Source organism: Anser cygnoides, chromosome 15, assembly GCF_040182565.1.
Source record: "Anser cygnoides isolate HZ-2024a breed goose chromosome 15, Taihu_goose_T2T_genome, whole genome shotgun sequence".
Taxonomy (NCBI): Eukaryota; Metazoa; Chordata; class Aves; order Anseriformes; family Anatidae; genus Anser; species Anser cygnoides.
The window spans coordinates 7,956,010-7,968,893 of record NC_089887.1 but is presented as its reverse complement, the minus strand read 5'-3'; the positions used below and the strand labels follow the sequence as shown (position 1 = coordinate 7,968,893).

The window sequence follows — 12,884 nt, the reverse complement described above, 5'->3', positions numbered from 1 at the left end:
TAACTTTTGTGTTCATTTTTGTAACCATAGCCACGCTTGTCCGCAGCAGCTGCTCTTTGTGTTAAGAATTGAACTCTCAGTAGCAGCACAAAGTTGAGTTTATTTAAACAGCATTTAAGTATTGTTTAATGGGATAACAGTCCACAAAAAATGAATCACTTTTGGTTGGGTTTCTTTCATATTCCTCTCAATGCCTCATAAATTCTCATTGCTTTTGCATATGCCATTTTCCAGCTAAAGGGGCTATGGTAGAACCAGACAAAACTGCACTTTAAACTTATGGGTTTGATAACAAACTTCCTAAGCGAGTTGTTCCTAAAAGCTAACAGAACCTGTAGGCACTTACTTGCAAACTTTTTGTGAGTCAAACTGCCTCTGAGGCTTAGGGACCTGATTTTGAAGGTTTAAATAGCTTGGAACAGTTGTTTGTTTTTCCACGAATACAAAATAAATGCTATTTATTTTAACATGTCTTATTTTAAAAATCCTGTTTAAAATAGCTAATTTCTGGCAGTTGAGATAAAACCTTCCTTTAAAATGACAAGCGGCATCACCAGTAAAGAGTAGAGAACTGGCAGACGTGTCTTGTTGCTTGGGATGTAAGTGTTGTGAGAGAGCAGAGGAACCTTAGCTTGTGTATCAACTGGTAAGTAAAGCAAGAACTGATTTGTCTTATGCTTTTGAAGTATAAACAGTTTATTTAACAATTGGTGATCTTACGCCAGGTAGGATGTTTTAGCTTGTCTTTTTAGGTTTATCTTGGACTTCCTTTGTTTAGTGATTTCTCTTGCAAAGTTAATAGCCTTTTGTTCTCAGTTGTCTTTGTGTAAGATTGTGTTGTGTAGTAAGGAGTGAGAGGCTTGACTAGTGTTTTTTGGTCGTGTTTTTTTTCCTCCAACAGTAATGCAGGCTCAGAATTACTTCAGCATCTGCTACTGAGTTTTGGCACAGAAAACAGATTTGTCTAGAAAAAATGAGCTGTGTACGTTTTGGAGTGAGTTTATTCTTTTTTGTTACTTCATTTGGACCTATATAGTAATAGGAAAATATGGTTCTTGTGTAATTAATTTAGCTTCATGTAGTAAATGTATATTAAGTCAAAATTCTTCAATGGTACTTAAAAGTTTTACTCCCACAGGTTACAATCACATGAGAGACTACACGTTTCACATCTTTCGTATCTTTTAGTCCTGTCATTTAGGATGTTAGTTTGTAATAGTTTTTAGATGTTTTGGGACAGAAGATGCAATGTAAAAATAATTTTTCTTATAATTTCCTATTTTGTTCCCTTTATTTAAACAAGTATTCTTATACTTGAGGTACAAAATTAAACACTTACCTAAAACATGAGCAATAACAGGGAAAAGCTGTGACCAGAGTAAGCTTGAGTTCTAAGGGACTGAGTCTTGCAAGAGTTGATGGTGGTCTTCGGATGTCCATAACCAGTCCCGTGGGTTTTTCTTGGGGAGCAGGGTGCTGGGGGGACCACTCACAGCACGGAAAGCTCTGCTGTGTGACAGCTTCCTCGCCTAATAACTACCATGGGTGACACAAGGCACTTGTCACATGCTTGTCTAATCACATTAACTTTGTTATTAAGGTGATGCACAATTAAGTGCAAGTAAGTTAAAAGGGCCACAAATATGGGTGTAGGTATTAAAACACTGCAGTCCTGTTCTTAATATCGTGCTAGTTTTGCCTAGTTTCCCTTTCTGTAACATATCTGCTATGTACACAGTCATGCAGAAGAAAAAAAATACTTAGTAGCTTTGTCCTGTAAAGATAATAGTTTGGGCAGAAAATCTATGCAGCTGCCCATTTCCCTGCTGTGTTTTAAGGGAAACCAGAAGTATTTCATGTATCTGGTGATTATCTTCAAAAACCTGCTTAGACCTATTGAACTTCTAAGGGACTTGTAAGTCGCAACATGGGGTATAATGTGCAGTATTTTGCCCTGGAGAGTAACTGAATTATCTGTTTTGTCGAGGTGGCTCTGGATATGTTGCATCGCAGGAAAAAAAGATGCCGTGCAAGGGCATGGTTTAGTTGGGAACTTTCAGCAGAAATTTGGATGAGTTTCATCTCTCAGAAGGCACAGCATGGCCCCCTTTGGCTGCGTGGCCCCAGGTACAGTCAGCTCCCATCCTGCTCCCAGGAGCCCAGAGCGTCCTGCTCGGGGTGCAGAGGTGGGGGGCCCTGGGCAACACCAGCCTGGCCCCATTTGTTGACCCCGTACGGCTCGTTGAGCTCTCTTATCTCAGGACGAGAAGAGGCACTGTGGGAGTCCCTCAGCTTCTGATTCCCCCCAGCAGAACCCTTTCCCTCCCCGCTGGGTGCTGCTGGGCAGGCACCTGGAGCTGCGAGGCGGTGCTGGCCCCGGGCCCTGCCCTGCCGCAGGGGTCCTGGCTGCAGCCGCCCACTTCTTGCACTGCGGAGCGTGGGGAAGGAGGCGCACACAGCAGAGGCAGGTAAAGTGCTGCGGGGCTCTGGCTCTCTATAGGTGCCACAGGAGCCCAGCATCTCTTTTCTCAGCCCTCCCCTTCCTTCCCTCCCTCCCTCTGCAGCCTGAACCCCCTGAGCATTCTCCTATAGGGGGTTATATGCTGCTGCATATAGGGCTTTTTCGCGGAGGTGCTGAGAGCTTGGCTGTGAGGGGGAGGATGGGCACCAGCAGTGCGTGAGGTTATCGGCAAGACTTCTGATTATGAGGTTAGCTTTCTGGTTATCAGGCTTCAGATAAGGCACTGGCTGCATCGAAGAGGTGGGTGATAAAATGTCTAGGATTTCTTTACATGGAGGAGCGTGTGTTCAGGGAGCAAGAGGACGGGCAGGCTGTGAGCTCCCCATAACCTGAGAGTCCTGCAAGGGAAGTCTGACATCTGGTCACAGCGTATGCTGCTGTGGTGCAGGGAAAGCTCTGCAGAGAGGTGCCAGATAGGATCTGCAGAGCCACAGGCTGATTTGGGATTGTGAGAGCTCTAGGCAACTTCTGTAAATGGACTAGTTTAACTGACGAAGGAGAATACTTCACCCCACGGATTGTTTTATCAAGCGCGGCTATTTCACAGCAGATCTCTTCTGCACCTGCTAATTGTCCATTGCAGTTAGTTGGGATAAAACAGCACTACCCACCTCATATATTTCCCTGTATTTCATCTCCTTGTGTATTAATTTGGTATGCTTTAATTAAAATACACTCCCTGATCAAAGTGAGTGTGTTGGAATAAACAAATCGGGGTTGACATTAGTAGCATGATTTAAACCCTGCAGATTAATCAAACCTTGCTGCAAAACTAATAGGACAACGGCAGAAACAAACACAAGAAAGTTCATTGTCCAGGAAACCAGATACATCTGAATGAGAGACTGCAGTGTGGTACTCCCAAAAGAATTGTTGAAAAGGGTTTCAGTGCATGTAAGAAAAGTACAGAGGCACTACCTTCTTGAAGCCTAATGATTATTTTTTTTGTCATCCATCAGTTTGAGTCGCTCCTGTTACAAAACTTGAGTTATGTATTTGGTTAGACTGAGGTATTGCTAGAGGCTGTTGACAGACGTTCTCATAAGAGTACCCTGCTGATATGTGAATTTAAACATTCTGAAAAAGTTGTTCCTAATTATCAAATGTTCAAATCTGTAATCCAATCCATGGCAGAGAACAACAACAACAAAAAAAAACAGATCCAAATTCAGCAAAAAAAAGAAATGGGGAAATTAAGCGTAGCGGCAGATAAGCCTTTGAAAGGAAGGAAAGGGAGAGAAAGCCTAACAAAGTGATCTTGTGGTCGGAGCAAAGCTGGCTGATGGGGCCTCTGTATCATTTGTTAAAAATAATGGAGTAATTCCAGTGCAAGAAGCTGCAATCTGCAGAGCATCACCTAATATTTGAATTAATTTGTTGCTTCCCCTGTGGGGGTGGTGTCCCCCGCGGTTGGGCAGAGGCAGGAAACCCTCCCTGCAGGGACCTGCTGCAGCAGGGGGCTACGGCAGGCGATGGTCCTGGTGCAGGGGAGGGAGCGTGGCTGCAGAAATGCCTCTGGGAGAGAGACCTGCTCAGTCCCCACTTCTTTTCGATCTTGGCTGTGTGTCAGGCCAAGCAGCTTTGCACTATGTATTCTTGTCCTTCAGGATGTAGACCAAATGGAAAAAAAGAAATCACATTGTATAGGACAACTGAGACTGTTGGTCTTCCCTGACAAGAATCAGTGACGGCCTGGTGCAAAGCTCTGAGAGTCCCATTACTGCCCTTCCTTCCAGTTCATTTAGCTTTTGGTGACTTTCATGCTGCACAGCACAAGGCAGCAGGGATAGCAGAAGCTACTAAAGCACATATTTCCCTAGAAACTATGACCTGGCCGATGCTGGAAAAATTGATGGTGTACTTCTCATGAGTACAAAGACTAGAGGTTTGAGCAGTCTAAACAAAGTGGCATGGTTGTGAACCCACGTGTTGCTTTTCCACAGGGGCACAAGTATATTTTTTGGGATCTCTGCAGAGTGGTGGCACGAGGGAGGGGTGGAGTACTCGGCACTGATGCAGAGGGCCAGGCCATGGTGCAGATCAGAGCTCTGCCAGTGGAAGGTCCAAGGGCTGCTCCGCAGTGGTCATACAGGCAATTCCCCAAGCTAGGCTTTGGGATTGTTTGGAGTTTCATTTCTATTTCTTTTTTTTCATTCTCTCTATTTCTTTTTATTTTATCTGAATTTAATTTTTTTCCCAACTAAATTGCATTTAAGTCATATTTAGTTGGAATGTGGCTTAGTAAGGAAACAGTGCTGCTAAGAAGAAAAGTAAAGGAGCTGTTTGGTAAAAGGGAAAGAAAGCTGGCTGCACACACACACCTAGTAGGCTTGTATAAAGTGTATCTCTATCCTGGAAAAAGATCTAAATGGATAGCTTGGGAGCAAGCACTTTTAGATCGTTCTGATCTCAGTCTGCACTCCATAGCTTATGCTGGCTCTAATTTATAGCTATGGAAGTTTGGGGTGAATACTGCCTTTTGACTTTGTTCTTTTTATTTTCCTTTTCAATCCAAATATCTTCTGATTCTATTAAACACTAGAAGAAATGCCCAGACTTTTGAAGATATGTTTCTTATTGATATTAATGAGTCCTGCTGAGATTACACACAGTCAGAACTCCGCAGGTAAGACCAGAAATCCTGTCTGAGGGATGGATTCTGTGTGGATGGAAAATGCTGCGTGTGGTAAAATAGATGCAGTGCTATTTAGTAAGTAGGATCATATTCTCTGCTCTCTTGGCTTCATGGAGCTCCACCAGCAAAGAATTTAGGCTAGATTGTTTGGTAAACAGTAACCTTTTATTTTCATTGTTTTTCTATAAATACTTTTAATCAAAGCTGCATTGCATGTGTGAAAGTAAATTATAGGTGTATATATAGTTTGATGACAAACATTTTTGTATAGCAATTGAATGGTAAAATGTTAAATCAACTTTTAGTAATGGGATAATCTTTTACAGATTTGCCTCCGTTATTACAAAAAGCTGTGGTTAGTATTTTTATTTGATCTCTCTAATAATGTTTTGTCATATAATCTAAAAATAATACCCGATCACATATATTTATCTTTTTTTCCTTAGGAGGAAGTAATAACTGGGAAATATCTGAATGGTAAAATGCAAAATTGTTCCCACTTACGTTTCTAAAAGGAATTGAAACTCAATATGTCACTATAACTGTTTCTGTTCAATTTTTCATGTATAGCTCTCCTTGATATACTTCATTTTCAGAGGTAATGTATTACTCTCACCATGTTGATTTTAGGTATCATCTTGCACTTTATATACAATGTGTTTCATTTCCACAAAAGCTGAAACATTATGGATAGAATGAAATTGGCTTGTGATTGCTTTGATTTAGATCTCCTGTGAGGAGTATTTTGTCCTAATGAGGAAAAAGCCATTTTTCATGATAAAGCAAAAAACTTGCATTGAATAAGGCTGAGAATATAAATACATGCTACAGCTTTCAAAAACTTCGATAATCAATTTTGTTCATATGTTTCAGAATGGCTTTCTAAGGAAATTAGGTGCAGTTCCAGCTTTTTGTCCATCTTTCAGTCCCGCTCCATCCCATATCCATTCCTTTTCCTCCAGCTCTTTTTGGCAACTTTTGAATTATTTTCTAATTTTGTCTAAATCTGAAAGAGCAATAAAAGCCTCAAAGACAATTCTACTTTTGTAAAACTCAATGGCTGGGTAAAGAAGAAAAACATTAAAGATGCTGCTGGGGGAAACGCAGTAAAAATTAGTCCCCATACTTTCTTTCTATAAGCAGATCAGGGCAGGCAGAACAAGGTGCCAGGGGTAGTTGTAGAGCTCCCAAATAGCCACTGGAGATGGTACTAATGGCAATGTGTCAGAAAATTGAGATTACTGTGGGGCAGGTGGAGTTAGATGAAGAAAAAATTTAATTTCTCATCCAACTATTAATTTTCATTGCATTAAATATATTAGCTATTAATCTGGTTAGGCCAAAAAGCTGAATACTTGTGTCATTATGTTGATAGTGACAGTGTTTGCTTCTCCTGTTTTTGTTTTGTCTTGTAATCTGCCATTTTACATGTTGTATTATTTTACTGGCATTTTTGGTCCTGTTTTCTGTTGCAGTTCTAATGCCTGGACAGCAGATACACTTACAAAAGTTATGGCATATTTTCATGCCCAAGACGTTGTATTTACTCTTAGCAGCCTGCAGGTTTGTGACATTTAAAATGCATCCAAATTCTTATTTAAAAAGGAATTCTTAATTAATAAGCAACTTATCTCCATAGCCAAAGCTAGTTTGTTAATAGAGATAATTAATATTCCTAAAGTGTAGCAGAGAAATAGGAAATAGGAATACCTCCCCCCCCCCCCCCCCCCCAAGATTGCAGCAGTATGCAAGGACTAAATCACGAGAAGATCCTTTTGTATCAAATCTGATGGTAAGCAGAAATTTGGAGTTTTCAGGCTGAGTGTTTGTTTCTGAACTGAGTGTGTGTATGTGCTTTTTTTCTCCATAAAATGGAAGGTTTCTCCCAGATTTTGACTGTGGCTGTAGTTTGCATTGCTTTTGGTGGAATGAGAGCCTCCAGAGCATCCTACAAAACGCTTCCACCTTGTAAGACTTCTCTGAGCTCTGTTTTCTGTAAGTTGTCAGTGAGGTAGGAAAAAGTTGTTTATCCTGTGTCGTGATGATTGGTTAGGAGACAAATCCCCCAGCCTCACCAGTTTAAGTGGACCTGTAGCCTGCTAGCCCAGACATGGAGTTCTTTCTCCTCCCTGCACGCACACACTCCGAAAAAGGAAAATGTCAAATGTGCAACCTTGGGCTTCATACCCAAAGCCCACAGCCCTGCAGTTCTGTAGCACGCAAATCCACTCCCAAGTCCTGTTTCACTGCCACTGCTCTTCCAAACCTGCACGAGACTGACACTACCTCTTCATATTTTCTCTTGATGTCTTTAAAATTCACTTACATAGATGAATTTTATAGTCACCTTAAGGCTGTTATCAGCCCTGAGCTCTCCAGCCAAACAGGGTCCTATGTTAATATGTGGTGGTGGCAATGCCAAGACAACAAACGACAGCGTTGACTCAAATTCTTAACCAATTCTGAAATAATTCTGGTGGGAATTAGATTTTCTCCAGTCTGGTGCTAATGAGCCTTACAGTGTTTTCTGTTCCTATGCTATAATTCCCCTTAGAGTTTTAAAACCAGCACAAGGATGTTAGCTGGTAATGCAGTTTGATGTGAGAGGGGAGATTCTTGCCTTATGACCTGGTACAGGCTTTGCCTCCCATTTAATTGCACATTTCCTTCCTTTTTTTAAGTAGTAATAATATGCACACATTATCACATGTTCTGAGATCTTTAAAAGGTTCATTTGCAGAAAAGCATTATTACCCTTGTTTTTATGGAGGGAGAAACAGACATTTTTGTTAAATGGCTCACTGCAGAGGACTTGATAATGACACCAGGAATAGCCTTTAAAAATGTTTCTCTTTTCAGCATTGCATTGAGATACAATTTTCTGTTTACATTTTGTGTTGAGGGTGGTTACTCCAGTCATTGACAATGTGGACAATACAGAAAGCTAAGCATTTATCCCTCCTTCAGTGGAGATTTTCAGGGATTAAAAGATGCCCCTAGTAGAACACTGTGAGCTTTATGTTTATTGTGCATATTTTTTTACACTTCAGATGTCCATACAAAGTTACTTGCAGAACCTTTTATACCAGCCTAGGCAGCTGCTGTCCGTGTTTCAGCAGCTTGATCAGCAGCAGTTCCAGACTGCAATGAAGTACCTCTTCAACAGCAGAAAGGACCGTCTTGTAAGTCACTGCGTGAGAAACAAAAGCTGCTGTCAAAGGCTTAGATAAAGGGCAAGGGGCCAGATCGGGGGGTCTCAGTGTGTATATTGTGCTGGTACTTAGCTGGATTGGAGCAGATTGAAGGAGCCCCTTTCCTTAGGTCAGCGTCTAAAAGTTTGGTGCCAAATCCAAGCATGGATTTTCTCTGAACCCACTGGAGAAAGGTGCATCCCCAGAGAATGACCTACCTTCCTGCACAGATACTACTGGGAGGGTAGGACTGGTTGTTCTCCGGGTGTGTCTGCTTCTCTACGCTGGCTAGAAAGAGAGGCAAGATGGCAAAAGAAGGTGAAATTAGTTATCTTGTTATAGCACCATACAAGCAAATCATGAGGCAGTTTGGAGGGGAAGCAGCACAACACGTTTTGCTTGCCCTTATGGTGTGTTCTGTGGGTGACCCATCTTAAACAACTCACTGGCTTTGAGTGAGTGCCCCCCAGAGAGGCGGCCTGCAGAGGGGTTTGCCACCCCTGGGGTGGGATGGTGGCCTTGCAGGTGACAGCACCTGGCATCCTCCCTGTGGGCCTCCAGCGTGGGTGTCACTGCAGGGCTGCAGACTAACGTGGGACAAAGGCAGAGCATTTCTCCGGATGTGTGAGGTGACTGCCCAGGACAAGGGCTGGATGCTCCACTACTCAAGCAGTGGCGGCACAGCTCTTGCTGCCTGAGCACACGGATGGGAGCCAGAGCGGCAGAGCGTGAGCCCTGTCAGTACGCTGTGAATTTTGTCTTCTCAAATGGTGCACCCTGTTCTTCCAAGACCAATAATATCAGTGACAAGTCACCAGACCTTGGACTATCAGCTCTGACCATGCTGTCCTAGACATACCAGTGTGTGAGAGAGAGGGAAAAAAAAAAAAGTGATTCATCCCCAGCCAGGTTGGCTTTATTACCTGGGCTTGTTTCTTGATGCGCCTGATCTCTTGGAGGGACTGTTTGTAGTAACAGCTGCAAGAAATACTGCATGGGAAAAGATCTGTTCTAGAGATGCCTACATACTAAATTGTATATGTAAAAATATCCATACTATTCTAGTATCCTTTCATTTTTCCAATAACTTACTCTTTCATGAGAGTGTGTGCTGTAACTTCGGTCATTTGGCTGCTTCTTCATTTTGATTTTGTCAAAAGATTCAAGCTGGTCTCTGGCCAACACCAGACAGAAATTATCTGAACCAATGCAACCCAGCAGCATTTTGCAGCTATTTTTTGTGAGAATAGCACTATATTGTTTGTAGAGTACTTTGTCAGCTTTCAAAATGAAAAATACATTGAATCAAAGAGACGTTATTTTAACCTTGTGTTGCTTGCAGGAAGTGGGAAATGTTGTTCTTAATTGGAAAAACACTAGAGAGAGAATTTTCCAAAGCCCAGGAGTGAACAGGACCTTGTTTCTTATAACGCTGGAGAAATGCTTTCTGGCCCTAAGGGCTATGGACTGTGTGGATATCCTAAGCCAGGTTTTGCGTGTGTCAGCAGTAAACTATCTCCAACCTGATGTCATTGGGAGCCTCCCAAAAGTTCTGCAGGAGGATGCTTTCAGAAACTTGTAAGCAGTTTATTTTTCCAGTCATCACAATTAGTACTATGTAGCATTTGCTGACTGTAGAGAGGTTACTATTTGGTCTCTGTTTTGTCAGCTATAGCTTTCTGCTTTTATCTTGCTGTTTCTAAAAACATTTGACCATGTGTTCTTTTTATTTTAAAAGTTTACTGTTTAGTGAATTAATATGCCATTGTATCACTTAGGTCAACAGTATTCAAGGACCTCTATGACAAAACCTCAGCAAATACACAGAAAGCTCTGTATGGCTGGATGAGGGAGATTCTACAAAAATCCTATAACATGAGCGGTATGTTATGTACAAAGTGTTTTCTTGCTTATCATAAGAGAAAAACAGTCAACAAAAGGCCTGTCCATTGTGTTGCATTGGTTCCCAAATTTAGCATAGGACTGTTTAAGAGTAGCTGTCTTGAATACCTTTGTTGCAGAATGCAATAAACGTAATATATTATTCACAGCAAATAGCTCTCCAAAGACACTTGTTCTTCACCTCTTTTGCACAGAGCTATGCACCAAGTTTCTGTTCCCAAGTTCCTTTTTCTAAGACTTAAATAGGGTACAGTCATCAGGCATTCTGCACAGGTGTGCTGCTCACTTCTGAACTCCTACTCAGACTAGAGTGGATCTGGCTGGGAACACATTAGCCAATGCACAGATTAATGTATATGTATGTGTGTAGATATATATATATATATATATATGTGGGAAGTTGCACAAGTTCTACTGCACATGGCACCGACTTGCTCAGAAAAGGGACAAAGATAAAACCGAAGTGGATTCAATCCAATTTTACACATTTTCCTACCTCTGTTAGCCTGGCTAATGTGTCTTAATTAGATACGCTACAGCTGTGACAGTGCTGGGGGTGTTCCATGAGAGGGTTGTAATGCGGTGCCACTAAAGTGTCAAAGCCAGCACTTGAGTTTCAGCGAACATCCTAGTTTATATTCTTCCTATTCCTCTGGAAATCAAATTCAAAATTCCCACTTGTTTCAGTGGAGCAAAATCTGGCTTCTGGGAGCGTGGCTATTTCAAAATATCAGTGTAAAGCATAAAGTTGTGGAGAGGAAGTTCACAACTCTGTGATGATGCGTGCTATCGTGTGCTAAGCAGAGATGCAGGACTTACCTCGTGGTACTCAGTAGTCCTGTGAAAATCCCACAGCATCAGACATCATGGTTCATGCCTGAAGGCAGTAAAAGATCACTCAGCTCAGGAGGGACTGAGAATTGCCACGCCTTTCTTAGTCCTGCTTGTTCTTTCACATGCAAAGCAGTGCAGATATAGTGAAGATAAGGTACCGTGTTGAGCATCCAGGTTAAGAAACTTTGGAGAAAACACTGTCTTTGAAGCTCGGAGTACCCAGCTAGTCTGTAAATGCTTTATTCGTAGGAATCCTGTTTTCATTTAAAATACTTTGAGAGAATGTTACTAAATGAATCACGTTTCTTAACTGTTAAGTATTATTTTTCCCAAACTTTTTCCGTATAAGTATATGAATGATTTTTAATTTTCTCTGTTATCGCTATTGCATATTGCTGAAATAAGTGGTATCATCACTAATAATATATATCAAGTGTTAAAAAGTATCATGCCTTCCTGATGTTCTTCAATAATATATTTGATTAGGAAAACCAAGTTTAAAAAATGCTGCTCCATACTTAATGCTATTGGTGTAATTTTTCCAGTCCCATACTTTATCCACTTCTGTTTCAACAGCATAAAACATTGATCATTTTCATATGAGAAAATTAGAAACATTTGCAATGCTATTTTGTTTCCATTAAAAAAAAAAAAAAGATTTCATAAAAATGTGGTGCTAAAAACCAGCTAATGGAAGGAACCTGACTCTCTGCTAAGCATTTTTCTGATTTGCAGATTTATTTTTTTTCTTTTACCAATAATAAAATACTGGGTACAACATATTTGAAAAAGTGATGAGTTTCCAAACGTTTTAGTGAGTATTTATTTGTACAAAACAGAGTTCAGTGAATCAGCTTCATGGGTCAGCGCAGAAAATTTATGGATTTTGGGACGATACATGGTCCATCTGCCTTTAGAAGAAATTCTGAAAATTAGTCTCAATGAAGTAAGTAAAAAAAAATATGGTTGGATCTATCTTTGTCCAGTGATGTCAGCTACAAACAGTATAAACACAAATGTAAACTTAAACATGAAAAAGAATTTTATATACTTTAATTTCTTAAATATAATTTTTAAAATAAATACAAAATGAATTCAAATCCATTGTCAAACAAATATTCCTCTATTTTGTAATTCAAAAGGACTATCATTGATATGTAAGTATTTATCTGCATTGGGCTTCTGTGACTTGTACCGAAAGAAAGATGGGGGACCAGTGATATTTGACAGTTCAACAGAGAATCATTCATTCAGTGTTGCCTTCAAAAACAGTGTTATCCAAATCTATCTTCTTCCTTTCTGTATAACATAAATGGAGTCAATTAATTTATAGTGTCAAACATTTTATTAGATGCAATCACTTCCTAATCCTCATGCATGATTTTGTTTGCATTGATCAGATAAGACTATTCATTAGCTATGACAATGCAACGAAGCAGTTGGACACAGTGTATGATATCACACCAGAGCTTGCACAAGCTTTCCTGGAAAGAATAAACTCATCAGGATTTGATATGAGAAACACTTCAACTATCTACAGGCAAGACTGATTTTTTTTTTTCTGGCTGTGTATGGAGAGAATAAGTAAGAAGAAAAGAGAAGAGTATATGCAGTAAATAGCTGATGAGTTTGTTGATGTGGCATAGCTTTTTCCTTCTAGCAGAAAAATCTAGGCTGAAATCCAACCCGGGTTAGCAACAGTGAAGAACTGCTATTTTATGAATTTTGGACATGTGCCTAATTAGCTGATGTTTTGTTTCCAGCTCTGCAGCGAGGAGTTGTCTGTAGTATCAATAAGAGG

General features: G+C 40.6%; 1 protein-coding gene across 8 annotated transcripts in view; it reads left to right on the top strand.

Annotated features, from left to right (window-relative positions):
- Positions 1-136: 136 nt before the first annotated feature.
- OTOA (otoancorin) overlaps positions 137-12,884 on the top strand; it is a 37,089-nt gene continuing 24,341 nt past the window's right edge. For 3 of the 8 annotated variants that reach the window (XR_007164667.2, XR_007164665.2, XM_066977559.1), the window contains exons 1-6: positions 137-6,719; positions 8,207-8,338; positions 9,690-9,925; positions 10,126-10,229; positions 11,923-12,029; positions 12,484-12,623. Coding sequence is in view for 6 of the 8 variants with exons in the window: in XM_066977559.1 (XP_066833660.1) it covers positions 6,522-6,719; positions 8,207-8,338; positions 9,690-9,925; positions 10,126-10,229; positions 11,923-12,029; positions 12,484-12,623 (917 nt within the window). In the remaining 2 variants the exon portion in view is untranslated. Of the gene's footprint in view, positions 7,152-8,206; positions 8,339-9,689; positions 9,926-10,125; positions 10,230-11,922; positions 12,030-12,483; positions 12,624-12,884 lie in introns of all 8 variants that reach the window. The other 5 variants (XM_013177212.3, XM_066977560.1, XM_066977558.1 and 2 more) reach the window with 5 other exon arrangements.